This window comes from Scaptodrosophila lebanonensis, unplaced genomic scaffold (assembly GCF_003285725.1).
Source record: "Scaptodrosophila lebanonensis strain 11010-0011.00,11010-0021.00 unplaced genomic scaffold, SlebRS2 tig00000001-arrow-pilon, whole genome shotgun sequence".
Lineage (NCBI taxonomy): Eukaryota > Metazoa > Arthropoda > Insecta > Diptera > Drosophilidae > Scaptodrosophila > Scaptodrosophila lebanonensis.
This window is the reverse complement of record NW_022060529.1, coordinates 1,453,290-1,470,635: the sequence shown is the minus strand read 5'-3', so window position 1 is coordinate 1,470,635 and position 17,346 is coordinate 1,453,290. Positions and strand designations below refer to the sequence as shown.

Below are 17,346 nucleotides of genomic sequence, written 5' to 3'. Positions count from 1 at the left end.
ATATCCTTTATTTTTGTGTGGTCGATGATTGGATTTTTATTTGTTTTATACTACTTATGTACACATTGCTTGTGCAATGATGTAACAATGCCTTGAATTCGGTCACCGGTCAACCATATTAAAAATACATGCTTTGTAGACAACAAAGGATATATTTTGTAAAGGATATATAATTGTCGGTCTTACTCAAAAAGTTGAAAGCACATATTCAAAAAATTCTTAAAATACATTTGTTGATATTTGTGAAAAATATAAATTATAACATCATTTTGTATTGGAAAAACGTTCAAAAACGGAAACAAGGGTCCGCAATATAGTATGTATGAGATGAAAAATGAACACTTCCGCCATCATAGAGCCTCAGCAACTAATCTGCCTACAAATTGTCAGTTACTAGTTAGCCACATTCATGCATTGAGTCAGCTGATGAGGTCATAGATCTTGGCGTCGTCTGTTACCTGTAACCCGCACGTGTACAGCATATGGGAAACGAGATGCTGGAGCCACAACTCGTTAACAACTTAATGATAAGAAGAGTTGGATACAACAACTAGAGTAGCATGAAAATTAGACTAGACAAATAAACGTAGACAGACGCACCCTTTTCAAAAACTCAACACGTCCTCACATACAAGCACTCACCCACACACCAGTACGAATATACTTGTATAGTATATCACGCATACGCACAGAGTGCAAATAAAATTAATATGCAAACGTTGTTAGATCCTAATGCTTTTTATGCTTAATGCTTAATGTGCAAGCGCTTCCGTCTTGGGTTACCTTTGGCTATACTCGTACATTACTAAAGATTACAAACTTAATGCGTTTAAAAGTTTGCGGCATACTTTGGTAGCAGAGTTCAAGGAAAATTTCCGCTTGGTTCGTAAATCTTTGGAAATCATCTTAGAACTAATGCGCTCTCCTTTTCATTCTTTTTCTGACGCTGTTGCTGTTGTTTTTGTTGGTGGTGTTGGCAACCTCGTCTTTTCGAAATTAACTTCATTATCTGGCCAAGATGAAATGCACAATAAGGCGGCCGTTTCAGCGGTCACAGTCGCCAGGTCTCCAGGTGGCCGCCGCTGAAATCCGTTCCCTTTGTGTCTGCCTTGCGGGTTTCGGCGTTTTTAGGGTTTCATGTCACGTCCAATTTTGGGTAAAATGCCTCGCTGGAGTTTGTTGCTGTTGACTTTTTTGTTATTGTTGCCGTTGTAGCTGCTAATGCTTCAAGGACTTGGCGTCCGTGGGGCCCATTTAATGGCCCACTCTCTCATATTGCCATTTACACATCTTTGGTAAGTAAGTACATTTTTTGAATTAGGCACTAGGGTTGCAGACTGCTAATTTTTCTCAGCGACACAACGGATAAAATCGAACTGAACTTCAAACTTTTAGTTGCAAACATTTTATAATGATCATATATACTATACGAGTATATATTTTTTTATATTTTTTATTTTATATACCCAACACTTTTCAACCTCAGGATTATATGTATTGGAGCTCCTTGCCTAGTTTAAGGGCAAAACATTTATTTATATCAAGAGTCCGGGATTGTAAGCTACGGCCACGAAAGTCGATGATCGGCATACCGACACCCAATACTCAGCCCAATGTTTTCGTTGCTTGGGCTCATCGATTGTTGACAACAGACAATTTTACAGTTTGACCACCAGTGTGCAGATTTTTGTTGGCAGGGCGAGTTGGTTCGCGCATATATCTAGTTCAGATCTTTCCTGAATGAATTAAATGAATGCTTTCTCATCAATGCGTTTTTCTTAGAAATTAGAATATAAGGAATAATGACATAATTATTAATAGAGAACAGATCAGAATTATAAATATATTTTATAACGTAGCTATAAGCTACAAAATATTGTACAGAAATAAAAACTGCGATGCGACCAATGAATATTCACTTTCGTACCACTGTTTCACTATTTCATGGGCGGCTGCACATTATATACAAAATCGAAAATTATCCAGTGGCTTGCTTTCGTGTTTAAAGGATACGCTCTGGCAGTCCTCTGGCTTTCCCACCTTTGTTGTTAATGAACATTTAAAGCCACTCGAGACAAATAAACACTTAACGGCATTTAAGTAAGCGGCAGCAGGCATTAAGGGCCAAGGCGACCGCACATCTGGTTCACTGCCTCTCCACTTGGTGCTGTTTGTGTCAGCTCTAGTGTTGTTGTAACCAGCCACATGCAGCGCTCGGCTTGTGGTGCGTGGCAGCCTCCTCAATCTCGCGTCAAAATCCAAACAGGTGCAAAAATCAGAGAAGCAGACAAAACATCGTTGAGCGGTTCTCGTTAGTGGGGCACGTCTGAGTGCGGCTTGTGGCAGAGGCGCCTGGTCCTGCAATGTCGTGTGCCTGCATTATAATACTGCCTGATGTCGTCTTTTCAGCCTTCTATCCGCTTTCCTACCTGCCTGCCAGCCAGTCTTTTAGTCTGTATGGTTGTTTCCTTGCTGTTCTGCCTGCGTGTAGCTTAAATGCTCTTAACTCTAATCGTGTGCAAACCATCTCAACTATGTAATGCTAGAATAACACAGAGATTTCAGTAATGGTGTCAACCAGCCACCGTGGCGTATGCGCAATTCGAGTGTGTGTTGCAGGCAATTAACATAAGCAAACGCAATTTAATTATTTACAACTTAATTGAAGATTCGCCTTCATATGTCCACATGCTCGCACATGCCAGCTCACGTCGCGGAACCCTCGAAATGTGCTGCATTCCTTTTAAAACATCAAAGGCGCTAGGGACCGCTGGTGTGTGGGTGTCTTGCCTACCCGACAGGCCCGACAAACCAGAGTACGTGTACGTGTCCGTATTTACTTTGTGTAACACATCCTCGACTTTTCCGCCAGTTTTTTACCCGCAAACGAAAAATGTGTGCCTTCTGAGCTCTGCTTGACTTTAATTTGAGTGCAAACACTTTAAATGACGAACCTGGCCCAGTTCGTCTTTGGGGAGATTCCACGAGTGGGTCGGGATTGGAATCGAGCACTTCAACCAAGCAGATAAGACAAGTACACGTACGTGTGCATGAATATGTGTTTGGGTGGATGGGTGTGTGTGTGTGTGTGTCTGTGTAGGCAGACGGTTGAGAGTTTCGTTTGTTTGTTTATTTGTTTATTTATGCAAGCCGCAAAGTATTTGCTTTGAGCCAAAGGAAAAAGCCAAGCATGAGTGCGTTGGGTATTTTCACAAAGAGGGGAGGGGCTCCAAGGGAAATTTAATTGTTAAGCATTAAAATTAAATCAAACATTACAATCCTTAGGTGGTACTCAACACCAAAGCTTCGCCAGCAGCCAGACTAAGTCCAGTGATCTTCAAGTTGGAGCTAAAGACGAGGAATAGTTGGATTGAATAGTTGAAGTGCGGAAAACACGCTCTAACACTTACTTCTCTGTCTTTGTGGATGCTACATTGCTAACTTTTAGAGCCAAACTTTCGGGCAGGGAGACATCGAAAGTGGAGAGATCAACAGTGGCAGTAGAGGAGCCAATATTGGCGACATAGACGATGCTAGGAGAGCCAGCAAGGAAGCTGGTTTTAAGACAGTGAGAGGGATAAGGAATGCTTCTGATAAGGAAGGAATCTTCTACTTACCGCTTGACTACAAACACATCGTCAGACAACGCAGCATATTTAATGGAACCATATTGCAGAGTCTTGGACTCTTTGCGCAGCGCCACCATAGCTTTGTAGACTTTCAAATGGGAGCGGGCTTCCGAGGACTCGGTTTGCACATTCGCCGTCTTATAATCGTCAGCCAAGGGCAACCAAGTCTTGGCACCTGTGGAAAAGCCAGCATTGGTACCATCCGTCCATTGGAAAGGCGTGCGTGATGGATCTCTCGTGAACTGCTCGAAGATATCCTTATTCGAATTGCAGGCAGCAGGATCCACAGTATCCTCCCAGCTAATTACGCCGTCTGTCATGCCCAGCTCTTCACCCTGGTAGGTGACACTTGCACCCGGCAGAACCATGACCAACATGTTCATGGCATCCGTATTAGCCACGCCATATCGGCTAGCAGCACGACGCTGGTCGTGATTTCCTATCACCCAGTTGGAGGTACGTCCAGCTGGTAGATTTGATAGCCAATTATATACAGCCGTTTTAATTGAAGACGCCGAGACGCCGTTGTTGGCCAGTTCGGTAATCAGATTAAAGTTGAAGGGCAAATGAGCACCCTCCACAGTCCTATTGCCGAAGAACTGCATGGAAAATTCCGGAACAGCATAGGTTTCGATGAGAAGGATACGTGATTCGCCGCCATAGATGCGCTTATGATCATCCATCACCTGACGCCACTGATAAACCATGTCGATGGTTTCTGGTTGGTTCTCAACAAACTCAGTCTTCAAATAGATGCGATTGTCTTTGTCGTCTGTCTGACCACTCACCGCTTCGTCGGGGTACTGACCGTTTTCATCCGGCTCTACTTCAAAGAGTACTGGCAAGGCATCACAACGGAAACCGGCCACGCCCTCGTTGAGCCAGTAGCGCAGTACGCGCTTCATTTGCTCCACAACAGCAGGGTTGCGGTAGTTTAGATCTGGTTGTTTGATCACAAATTGGTGCAAATAGTACTGCTGACGCTCTTCATTCCACTCCCAGGCACCTCCACGGAATATTGAAAGCCAATTCGATGGTGGTTCGCGCTCACCCGTCTCAGCATTCAGCTTTCCATCGTGCCACACATAGAAGTCCTCATAGCCCTTCTCACGTTTTACAGACTTCTGGAACCACACATTCTCATCACTCGAATGATTGGGCACAAAGTCCAGTATTATTTTGAGGTCTAGCTCATTGGCTTTCTTGATAAGCGCGCGAAAGTCGTCAAGTGTTCCATATTCAGGTTGAATGTCAAAAAAGTCAGATATGTCATATCCAAAGTCTGCCATTGGCGAGGTAAAGATGGGCGACAGCCAAGCCGCTGTAACACCAATATCCTTGAGATATTCGAGTTTCGAGGTGATGCCGTTCAGATCACCTATGCCGTCGCCATCAGAGTCCATAAAGGAGCGCGGATATATCTGATAGAATTGCGCAGTTTCCCACCAGTCCTTTGAGACGCTGGCGGCCTCAGCCTTGTCCTGGCAGGCCTGTATCCTGCACAAGCCAAGGCAGAGCACAAGCGCTAACAGCTGCGAACGTTTCATCTTAGTCTAGTTTTGTTAAAGTACTGTCCGGCAATACGCAGAAATGGGTCTTTTATATGCACAGAAATGAGTTTACTCGACGAGGCCTTACAGATAGTCGCATCGAGTACCTTGTAGGGTTTTTATGTGATTGTGCTATCAAAAGTGACACTTTTTCATTAGTATGTACATACTTGAGGAACTTATCGCTCATACTATACATCGTACAAATTGCGGCAAGTAGCACAGAAGGGAACTGGAATTATTTGGTAGCATTGGTTATGTAAACATTTTACAAATACGGCACCTTCGGCATCTTTGTTCAAAAAAGATTTGCCATTAAATTATTAGGCATGATGTTTGGCTTATTTTGTGTAATAGGTTTTTTTTTTTAAATTGCACATGAATTGTAATCATTGGACATTTGACCCAACATCTCGTCGAGCATTTACCATACCAAGAAATTATAATTCTTGGGATTTGCTCATATTCAGGATATTTTTCCTTCTTATCAACCACTTGACTAAAGTAGCTGCTGACAAATATGTATGTTTTTCTAAAGCACTGCTTTCATGATTGTGGAAAAATTGTATAGCTGTCAGTTCAATACTTTTAACGCCAGATAGTTAATAATTTGTATATGTAAGAAGAAGATTTAATCAGCTATAGGTGCTTAGAGTGGCTTCAGCTAAGTGGGAAGTTCGGTGGGTGGCAATGTTTTTTATTTAAGCGAAAAAAAAACAGCTAAACAGCTTCAGTTAAGTGCTTTGGAGGAGAGGAGGGCACTCGAATTATACGTGAAAATTACCTCGAATAAATAATATGATTAAATCAGCAAAGAGTGCTCAATGTGGTTTCGATTAACCATTACTGCCTGGCTCTGTGGAGGTCGAGGTCGTTCCACAAGCTATAAATGCCAATATCTGCCTTATATATGCTCGTATCAACATTCCCATTGCCGTTCATTGTCTCATCTACTGGAAGGAGCCGGGTGTGCTCAGCTTCATCCGCAACCAGATCTTCAGCTTTTGCGATCACAAAATTCGATATTTATTTCGATATGCCGCACTTGATTGGCGTGCACATACAAATTGGTGAAATGGCTAAGATATTGGATCCCTTTTAGACAATCCGCAATCGCTTAAGTGTCGTGGCTTTTGAGGCCTACAAATATCAGGTGGGTTCGCCGGGTAATACAAGTAGTCCAAGACTACTGCCGATCTGGTTCGGGCCATGTTCTGCTTAACGCCTGTTCCTGTTTGGAGACTGTGCGTGGCCGGACTAATGAACTCCTGGGGCGGCACACGCTCTTCACCACCACAAAAGTAATTCATAAAGGCGCTGATGAATGTGTCACATTGCTGTTCCAAAAAGCGAATAACACCTTGGACACACATATTCCTTAACGTAATAAACAATAATTTGCCTGCGCGCGTTTAGCTTCCGCTCTTTAGGGACATTCCGCACCATGTGGTGGTTCGAAGGATAACAAGTAGAAAAGCTAAAGTCGGGTGTCCCGACTTTGAAATACTGTGTACATATGTACAGAAAAATGATAGAAATGTTAAAAATAAAGATAATTAAAAAAAAAAATGTGCCACACTTGGTATTCGAACTCACATAAAGGGTGTATATTTAGACATTTACATAGCAATTGTGTATATGTGAGTTTACGCGTGCCTATGCGTGTCTATTCGTGTCCGTGCGAGCATGCATGCAGCACAATGTTGAACCAAAGCAGCACTAACAACAACAGCTGCGAGAAGCGCTTGGCCAAATATTATATATATGTATGGCTATAACTTCCTGATAAATCTGCCTATGATAATTAAACTTAGCATACAGACACATAAGCAAAAATTCCAGAAATTCGGGAGTTATGGGAAATCAGTGATTGCGATGGTGAGGGGGGAAGCAGGAAATTTCCTAAATACACATTTCCTGCGTTGCACAAACCTAATATACCTTTTTACCCTACGGGTACACGGTATAAAAACAAGAAAAGAGTTCGCACAAAACTAGTATAGCCTTTCACCCTTTGGGTACAGGCTATAAAAAATAAACTTGATCTGCCTAGGGCTTATGGGAATCTGGATACCGAGTTTGGTTATTCTAGCTCTTGTACCTTCTGAGATCCTTGCGCTCATACAGACGGACGGACAGACGGCTTGTCATCCTGATCAAGAATATATATACTTCGCACAAAATTAGTATAGCATTTTACCCTTTGGGTACAGGCTATAAAAACCTAAATCCAAGTGGGGATTTTAACAACTGCGCCACTTTTGTCTACCAGGAGAACATAACGAGCAGCAGGCGAATGACTTGCTTATTTATTAAATTTCGGACAGCTGATTTTTGTTTACATTCGATGCATTTTTTGTTTTCTTTTTGCAATGCACCGTAAGGATTGCGTTTGCTTACATTTGATATGCAGCCAATGGGAGAGCCCCAATTTGTTCACAATTCGATTTTTGTTTACATTCATCTTTGGATTCGCTGCTGGGTTGCTTACTTGCTGTTCATTTATGTTCGCCTGGTGTATGGATACACGAAATGCATCGAAGTTCATATAAACTTTAACCGAAGAAACAAAAATTGGACAGCTGATTTTTGTTTACGTTTAAAAAGCTTGCTTACTTCTCGCAATGCTGTTGTTGACACTTTGGCTGAACCCTGTACTTCACAGACAGCCACTTATAGACACAATCCGGATGCAAATGGGCAGTCCTACATCCTTTAGAGGCGAGGCAGCCAATCTACTATTTTCTGAAACCAAATGGAACTTACCAAAAATGTCATTAATTTCGTTGCAAAAAGCAAACAGCTTAATATTAAGACAAGAGGATGCAAAGCTGCTGAAAATCATAGCACTATTTTTATTTGTTCATGGCCTTCACAAAAGTTGTATCTATTAATAGACAGTTTCTTAGTATCTTGACACAGGTACACTCTGAACTACCCTAGGTTACTTACACATATAACATTAATATGTACTTATAATCGATATCGATGACGCATCATTTCTTTTTGCCGCCAGCTCCGACACCAGAATCCTTAGGAGGTATTCAGCACCAAAGCTTCGCCAGCAGCCAGACTAAGTCCAGTGATCTTCAAGTTGGAGCTAAAGACGAGGAATAGTTGGATTGAATAGTTGAAGTGCGGAAAACACGCTCTAACACTTACTTCTCTGTCTTTGTGGATGCTACATTGCTAACTTTTAGAGTCAAACTTTCGGGCAGGGAGACATCGAAAGTGGAGAGATCAACAGTGGCAGTAGAGGAGCCAATATTGCCGACATAGACGATGCTAGGAGAGCCAGCAAGGAAGCTGGTTTTAAGACAGTGAGAGGGATAAGGAATGCTTCTGATAAGGAAGGAATCTTCTACTTACCGCTTGACTACAAACACATCGTCAGACAACGCAGCATATTTAATGGAACCATATTGCAGAGTCTTGGACTCTTTGCGCAGCGCCACCATAGCTTTGTAGACTTTCAAATGGGAGCGGGAATCCGAGGACTCGGTTTGCACATTCGCCGTCTTATAATCGTCAGCCAAGGGCAACCAAGTCTTGGCACCTGTGGAAAAGCCAGCATTGGTACCATCCGTCCATTGGAAAGGCGTGCGTGATGGATCTCTCGTGAACTGCTCGAAGATATCCTTATTCGAATTGCAGGCAGCAGGATCCACAGTATCCTCCCAGCTAATTACGCCGTCTGTCATGCCCAGCTCTTCACCCTGGTAGGTGACACTTGCACCCGGCAGAACCATGACCAACATGTTCATGGCATCCGTATTAGCCACGCCATATCGGCTAGCAGCACGACGCTGGTCGTGATTTCCTATCACCCAGTTGGAGGTACGTCCAGCTGGTAGATTTGATAGCCAATTATATACAGCCGTTTTAATTGAGGACGCCGAGACGCTGTTGTTGGCCAGTTCTGTAATCAGATTAAAGTTGAAGGGCAAATGAGCACCCTTCACAGTCCTATTGCCGTAGAACTGCATGGTGTAGTCCGGGGGAGCATAAGTTTCGATGAGAAGCACGCGTGTGTAGCCGCCATGGATACGCTCATAGTCATCCATCACCTGACGCCACTGATAAACCATTTCGATGTTTTCTGGACGGTTCTCAATCAACTCGGACTTCAGGTAGTTGCGATTGTCTTTGTCGTCGGTCAAGCCACTCAACTCCTCGTCGAGGTACTGACCGTTTTCATCGGGTTCTATTTCAAATATAACTGGCACGGCATCACAACGGAAACCGGCCACGCCCTCGTTGAGCCAGTAGCGCAGTACGCGCTTCATTTGCTCCACAACAGCAGGGTTGCGGTAGTTCAGATCTGGTTGTTTTACCGCAAATTGGTGCAAATAGTATTGCTGACGCTCTTCATTCCACTCCCAGGCACTGCCACGGAAGGCCTGAAGCCAATTCGATGGTGGTTCGCGCTCACCCGTCTCAGCATTCCGCTTTCCATCGTGCCACACATAGAAGTCCTCATAGCCCTTCTCACGTTTTACAGACTTCTGGAACCACACATTCTCATCACTCGAATGATTGGGCACAAAGTCCAGTATTATTTTGAGGTCTAGCTCATTGGCTTTCTTGATAAGCGCACGGAAGTCGTCAAGTGTTCCATATTCAGGTTGAATGTCAAAAAAGTCAGATATGTCATATCCAAAGTCTGCCATTGGCGAGGTAAAGATGGGCGACAGCCAAGCCGCTGTAACACCAATATCCTTGAGATATTCGAGTTTCGAGGTGATGCCGTTCAGATCACCTATGCCGTCGCCATCAGAGTCCATAAAGGAGCGCGGATATATCTGATAGAATTGCGCAGTTTCCCACCAGTCCTTTGAGACGCTGGCGGCCTCAGCCTTGTCCTGGCAGGCCTGTATCCTGCACAAGCCAAGGCAGAGCACAAGCGCTAAAAGCTGCGAACGTTTCATCTTGTCTAGTTTTGTTAAAGTACTGTCCGGCAATACGTAGAAATGGGTCTTATATATGCACAGAAATAAGTTTACTCGACCATTATAGAGGCTTAACAGATAGCCGCATCGAGTACCTTGTAGCGTTTTGTGTATTCTATTCAAAAGTGCCAGTTATTCAAGAGTGGGCGTTAAAGAAACTAATCGCACATGCAGATAGGAGGAAATATCAAGGAGGGTAGTGTCGCTTGAAGTTGTTTTGAAAGCAGTAGGTTTGGTAGCACGGGTTGTCAATACTGCCACCTGTAGTAGAGTGTCTCTAGGAAAGTTTCCTTACATAACTTCTGAATTAATCTTATCTTATTTTAGAGGTCATCGTGTTTTGAGTTGAATTAGATCCTTCTAAGTCGAAAGATCGGCGACGTAAGTGCCTTGTATGAGAGGAGGATGAGAAGAATACAAAGGGTTGTAAAACTTACCTCGAATATGGTTTCAATTAGGTCCTTCAGTTGAAAATTGCATACAGATATACATTTGTATTCATACGTTTTAATTTATTGTTAGCTTTGTTTTACGTTTGCTGTATTTCGTAAGTTTGTAAATGTACGCCAATTAACAACATCTAGCTGTATTTGTTTAATTTGCACAACTTAAGTTACTATTTATGTTAGTTCTTATAGACACACATTTAAATATTCAAATACGAGCTTATGGCATTAAATTACTCAATACAGAAATTACATATTTAATTACATACAATGGTAACCGTATTTTTATTTACATTTAACACACATTCGAGAGATAAATAAGTAGTATATAAGCATTTAGCAACTATTTATGAACGTTCAATATTTGGCTAGAATGTTTGCTTCTTTTCTTAACGCAATTATCCTTTATTATGTACACGCATTTTTTAACTATCTTTATCACTGCATTTTAGATTTGATTTTGAAACTCATTTCCTTAAGTTGGCAAGCCTGCAATTTCCATTACCTTTTAGGACTTTGTTTCTTTTTATTTTTTGTAGTTGTTACAAATACTTAACATTAACGCTTTATTGAATGTTACTTACAATTTGTTGAGTGGTTGCAATAATCGTATTAACTGTTTTGAATTATGTAAAAACAATTATAATAAAAACTGCAGCTTCAAATATTACCGTATGTATTTGTTGTGTACAACAATTAAATCTACCGTGTTGCTGGGCTCAAACAACACAATAAATTCAATTGTTTTTGCACATATTCGCCGCTATATTGCAAGGGGGCTCGACACAACACACACCATACTACCACACCTATAACTGCCCCAGAACATGCCACCCCACTACCAAAATCAATAGACAGATAAGCCCCTTTGCAACATAATCACGCCACCCTTAGATTAAGTTTACAAGTATATGTAGTTTATACAGCTATTACAAAATTTAAATGCGTTTTGCAACACTATTATAAGTTATACTATTATATTTCCATTTAATACAAATCTTCGAATTACATTTTTGAAATAATATCACATTTTTTCTTTTTGGTTACTTTTCTGCAGCTATAGCCCCGATCACACATATCAGACCTGTTACCGGAGCCGCGCCGTGTATTCGTATGTTAAATAGTCCAGGACCCTAATGTTGTTCTAATGAACAAAGAAAATTGCGACCTATGGGCTTGAATAATTTTCAGATACTGGACATACGGACTGTTTAATTCTTTACACATTTGTTGTGGAAGTGAACAAACGGGTACGATACATTCCCGTGCCATTTCGTTGGGCCTATTGGAAAAGATTTGGTACGACTTTTGTCATACAGGTAAATAAACAGGTTACGATTCATAGCCCTGTAGAGTGTGGACGACCAGGAACAAGAAATAAAGGTATTAGGGTATAAATACAAGTAGAGGTAGATAAAATACTTATTAACACTTTAAAAATGCCAGCACCAATTTAACCCTGAAAAGTTGTGCTACTCAACAAGTTATGGTAACTACATACAAAGGTACATGAACAAAATGACTGCCAAAATGTGAACTCTGAAACATAAAATATATATAATTATCTATGGGATGGAAACAATATTTGCTTTGCATTCCTGCGACAGCCATATTACACATTATTACAACGAGGAAGCCATTTTGATTTCAATGCTACTTGTATATCGACAACACGTATTTGCAAACTTGCCTACCTTCCATGCCAATTGAAATAGCCTTTAAAACCAAAAAGGAGCTTACTAAAAATCTCGTATTCCCGTTGCAAAGAGGGAAAACTATTGATGAATGCAGGAGCTTAGAAAAAGGGCGTGCAAGGCTACTGAAAAAAAAAACAAACACTTTTCATATGTGTTCCTGGCTTTCACAAAAGTCCGGTCTAACTAATCGTATGGAAGTTTTATCTACTAAAACAAACAGTTTCGTAGTATCTTGAGACAGATACCCAGTTCACTCTCTGCTATCCTAGCTTACTTACACATTCACGTACAACAATCATGGGTACTTAGTATTGATACCGTATTTAGACTGGAATGGCGCAGCGTTTCTTTGTGCCACCGGCGGTGGCGCCGGCGCTGGCAGTGCCGCTGTCGTTGCTCCCGGAGTCGCTGCCATTGCTGGCGCCATTTTGCGGCTGCTGCTGCTCCTGGGCGTCGCGCTCTCGTTGTCGCTGCTGCTCCTTGAGCAACTGTTGTTGCAATTGTTGTGCGTTTAGCTATAAATTCGTTTGCAGCACGGGCGCCCGCTGGCTTCCATTTAAGTCGGAGGGAGGTGCAGGTGCTGCCACAGTTGGCACTGCATCTGAAGGACAAACTGTGGCCGTTGTTGCTGCGGCTGTTGTTGCTGCTGCCGCTGCTACTGTCGCATTGGGATTGCCGCTGGCTATATGATTGCTAGCTGTCGAGCCTGGGCCGACAGCAACTGTTGCTGCTGGCTGGCCATGTTGCTGCTGATTGATTTTGTTGTTGTTGGCCACCACCTGCTGGTCCGCATCAGCGGCCACACTTTGGCCATTGGTGGCCGTGGCCGTGGCCGTGGGCGTGCCAGTTGTCGTGTTGTTTGGCACATATTGATCCGCGTAGGGTATTTGATTATAGGCGTTGCTGTCAAGCGACGTGAAAATGCTCGATATTGTGATCGTTTGTGTGGCCATTTCGCACAGCTTTTTTGTTTTCAATGAGTGCTCTGCAAATACATTTCAATTTGTTTTAACGAATCCTTCGAACAGGGTGAGAGAAAATACCTAAGTATTTGAAAAAATCCCATGTGCTTTCTGCCGAATGTATGGGCAAATTTAGTTCACTAAAACATTTAATTAATTTCTTTTAAGCTTGCGAGAAATTATGTCAACAGTAAGAAGGGATTCCTCCGCTTGAAATTGCTGTATTCGGGATTAAAACGCAAAGTTCACTTGCGGAATTCCGATATGTTTTTAGACCCTGTACCCAAAGGGTACAAGGGTGCGAGTGTACATGGAACACACAGAAGGAGGCGTGGTAGACCCCACAATGTATATATTTTCTTGATCAGCATGACAAACCGAGTCGATATAGCCATGTCCGTCTGTCCGTCTGTCTGTCCGTTTGTCTGTATGAACGCAAGGATCTCAGAAAGTATAAGAGCTAGAATAACCAAACTTGGTATACAGATTATCCTGAGCCCGAGAAAGGACGAGTTTGTTCATTTTTCCCGATGCACCCCCCACTCCCCCCCCACCCTATTCGTGATTTTCTATAACTCCCGTAATTCTTGGAATTTTTGTTTGTGGGGTGGAACAGGGTATTTAAGAGTTGAGCCTTCTCGACTTTAGCATTCCTTTCTTGTTTAGAGTTACATATCTTTACGCGATTAACATTTATTTTGTAGATTATTTACTTGTGTCCCTCCTATAACTTATTAGCTTGCTTAATATATTGTATACGGTATACAGTATTGATCTGTATGAAGAGACGAGGAAGTATAAGGACTGAATTAATCAAACTTGGTATTCAGGATCTCCCAAATATTTCAAAGGTCAAGTTCATTGTTTTCTCGCAATTGTTGTAATTATTGGAATTTGAAAATTACATTCGGCTAGATAAAGTAGTCTAGTCTATATAGTCTAAGTCCTGTTAGCCCTAACCCATTAAAATTGAGCCGGGATTTCAAAGGTTTTCATACTATTTCATTTTTGTCACCCTGTATAATTTAAGGAGTATTTGAATCGTTTAATATTTTAATACTGCGCATGCATGTAGAGGTCTTTTGTTGTTCCTACCTGTATTTGTTGGAGTGATATGCTTTTGTATTTTCTCCTCCTGCGCGCAAGTGGCGGCTGTCACCACCGCAGCTGCCATCATGGATGAGGGCCCGGTACCGGCCGTGCGATGCATATTTCCATAGCGCGGAGGCATCATGCTCTGGCGCACATTGCGCTCGGGGCGTATGAGTATTATGTAGAGCTGCAGGGGTGAAAGGAAAGCACAAGACATTGGTTAAGGCACGACTGCTGCCAATTAGCACGGTCACATCAGCTGTTGGTATTCGCACGAATAATCTCCCACAATAACATCAATCATACGCCCAGTTGCACCTTAAGCGAACCAGATTATTAGATGGCTTGTTGTCGTTAGTTATGCACAAGTATATCCCATAGCTACAAGTAATTAGTAATTATCCATAACTATGAGCATTATCAATGCGCGGCCACCGACACCATCATTAACAATTGCCAACCTGTCGCTAGCATTTATATCCTTAAAATGTCAAGCGAACAGGCGGCCCGCCCCGTAATAAACTATGCGTTACGTTGCCGCTTACGTAACTCTGAGCTATTTCCGCTTTCACGCGACATTGTTTCGCCTTTCTTTGCTGTTGCTGTTGCTGTTGCTATTATTGTTATTCCCGTAACCATTACCGTTGCCATTGTTATTGTTATTCTTACGGCAGCCAACAAATGCAAACAAACAAGCCGACAAGAAGGCGGTAAGTGAAGCCACAGCCCCAGGGCAGGCAAACAAAGGCATACAACGAGGAGGCCAGCAACGATGCACAGTGGCGTGTGTTGCAAGAAAGGTGAGGTTGCAAGGATATGGCGAGCAAACTGCACTGGGAGGGGCATTTCTTGCCATAACCACCGTTGAAGCCTTTCTGTACATTGTTGTGGTAGTTCAGTGAACCCATTACGTTGTGGGGCTGTGATACGCGTATTTGCTGTTGTTATTAGGACAGCAATTGTAGATTGCATTTTTATGGTCGAATGCGAATGTGCACAGCTAAGCATAAATTATGTGACATCTGATGGCCTCTTGGCTTGAGTTGCTCGCCCTGCACAGCCAATATATAGAATACTTGTAGTTTAATAGCACAAGCTCTGCAAACGTGAAATGGAGAACTGAGAATAGCACCAAATCTTTCCCTCTTCCGGATTTAACTTTAAAATGACTCTACTTTTTAATAGATTGAAATCAACTTTAGCTTAAAAGGCGAGGCTTTCCGAGCGAAACATTTCCATTCTTAAAACTCCCTCTTATTTGATGATATCCTTTTCAATTACAGCATTTAAGGGTTGTTGTTTCTTAGTCGAATCTTCAAGAATCAGAGGAAATAAAGTGCATGCTTTGATTTGTGCGGGAAGATGGGAGTAATTTTTTATTTCGCTTCCACTTTTTATATTTTATGGAGGACACACACTTATCTGCATTAGGACTAAGTTTCGCTTTCAGTTATGCAAGCTTATCTCAAACGGCTGCTACAAAATTGTAAAAGGTAAGTACACCTTGGGGGCAGGCAAATAGCAACCAGCAAGCAGCAAGCAGTAAATCTTGAAACTGTCCAACTATATTGCTGGTGAACTCTGTTTGCAGTCCCCGCACTCGGCACGGCACCATTTAACCTCGGCATTAAGTGAACTTATAGCTTTGCTTGCAGTTTGCCAGAAGTTGAGTCATGTAATAGCTTATAATAGAGAGCATTATAAACTGTTCCAGAAACTGGCAGCTTAAGCAGTTTTATTGCACACTTTAATGTTGCACGCGATAGAATAACGTAACCGACCATAAAAGTATAAGACGTGCCACAAAGCACCGCAAAAAAACAAAAATTAATTAAACAACGTCATGGTACGTTGTACGAGTATGCATACGAATACAGCAACAACCACAAGAACCTCAGCACACAGGAAAAAATGCCGCCTTATGACATTTTCCCTTTCATTTTAATAAAAATCTGTCAAGTGAGATTGACTTGCGGCGGACACGCGAACAAGAATACGCAAATAATATGAAAAATATTGCAAAAGCCAAATTAATGACATGAGTTGTACAGTCAGGACAAAGGAGGCGAGCATTAATTATTGAATAAAGCGGCAAGCAGTGGAGGTGGCTCTTGTGGAAGTTCCTTTTGAGTCCTTGTTGTGGTGATTCCCTCACATTCCCCGGGCATTTCGCAGTTTCAGCAATTAATTGTTAAATAAATGTAATAATGTTCGTCTTGCATGTTGGCGGCTTACCTTTGGCGAAAACAGACACGCGATGGTCACACTGGCAGACAAACTGATGGTCACCGACATGCTCGTTATACGCAACGGCACATGATTCGCAGTTCCAAAGTATAGTGGCACGAAGGCCAGCCAGATAACGCAGGTGGTGTACATGGTGAACCCTGAAAGCAGGACGTAGGTTAAGTGTGAATATATATGTATGTGATAGGGATATGTTTCAACAGCAGGACAACTGATTGGTGGTTTTCTCCTCTTCTATTTCCATCTTAAGGCGACCACGTTAGGCACAAATATCTTCGTGTTAAATGAACTTAGCTTTACGGTTCATACATGCATGGAAGAGAAAAAGCTCACTCCTAGAAAATGTACGATGAACGGGGTGTCCTTCAACAAATAATTTGCACACAAGATGCTGCTGGCGATTGTCATGCGTGCCTTATCTAAGGATCAAGTAGTCGATAGTTTGTTTTTTACAACTCTGCTCAAATTTTTACTAAATGTCTATTCATTCTCTGCTCCTACTATTTACATACAGGGTGCGCCATCTTTTATGTCGATATGTAAATATTGAATAACTTTGTCATTAGTGAACCGATTGACTTGAGTAGACCAGTATTGAAAACCTCAGTTCAAGAAATTGTACAGAACCAAATTAAATAAAAATATCTCATACTTGAAAATCGGTTGTTTATTTTCAAAGATATTCAATGCTTACATACCGACATAAAAAATGGCGCACCCTGTATGAATGTATTTTTAGCAAAGAGAAGTTTCTGGCGAAAGTTTAACTCCGTT

The 17,346-nt window shown here is 42.0% G+C and overlaps 3 protein-coding genes across 4 annotated transcripts in view; all 3 read right to left on the bottom strand.

Annotated features, from left to right (window-relative positions):
- Positions 1-3,115: 3,115 nt before the first annotated feature.
- On the bottom strand, positions 3,116-5,185 carry LOC115621737 (maltase A1-like). Its single transcript, XM_030515471.1, has 3 exons — positions 3,618-5,185; positions 3,411-3,554; positions 3,116-3,348 (listed from the first exon to the last, which is right to left on the bottom strand). Exons 1-3 carry the CDS (start codon positions 5,174-5,176, stop codon positions 3,282-3,284), a joined length of 1,770 nt encoding a protein of 589 aa, XP_030371331.1. The 5' UTR covers positions 5,177-5,185; the 3' UTR covers positions 3,116-3,281.
- A 2,804-nt stretch (positions 5,186-7,989) lies between these two features.
- Positions 7,990-10,115, bottom strand: LOC115624400 (maltase A3-like). 2 transcript variants are annotated; one of them, XR_003995463.1, is made up of 4 exons: positions 8,549-10,115; positions 8,342-8,485; positions 8,132-8,279; positions 7,990-8,066 (listed from the first exon to the last, which is right to left on the bottom strand). XR_003995463.1 is itself a non-coding variant. In XM_030519133.1 (3 exons), exons 1-3 carry the CDS (start codon positions 10,105-10,107, stop codon positions 8,213-8,215), a joined length of 1,770 nt encoding a protein of 589 aa, XP_030374993.1. In that variant the 5' UTR covers positions 10,108-10,115; the 3' UTR covers positions 8,012-8,212. The 2 variants fall into 2 exon arrangements, 1 of the variants encoding a protein (XP_030374993.1); XM_030519133.1 differs by having other exon boundaries at positions 8,012-8,279.
- A 2,669-nt stretch (positions 10,116-12,784) lies between these two features.
- The window catches only part of LOC115634511 (metabotropic glutamate receptor 2), a 71,215-nt gene continuing 66,653 nt past the window's right edge, over positions 12,785-17,346 (bottom strand). Inside the window, exons 19-21 of the mRNA XM_030532278.1 lie at positions 16,561-16,712; positions 14,329-14,512; positions 12,785-13,256 (exon numbers count right to left, since the gene is read on the bottom strand). Coding sequence (XP_030388138.1) covers positions 12,787-13,256; positions 14,329-14,512; positions 16,561-16,712 — 806 coding nt within the window. The 3' untranslated portion in view covers positions 12,785-12,786. The remainder of the gene's footprint in view (positions 13,257-14,328; positions 14,513-16,560; positions 16,713-17,346) is intronic.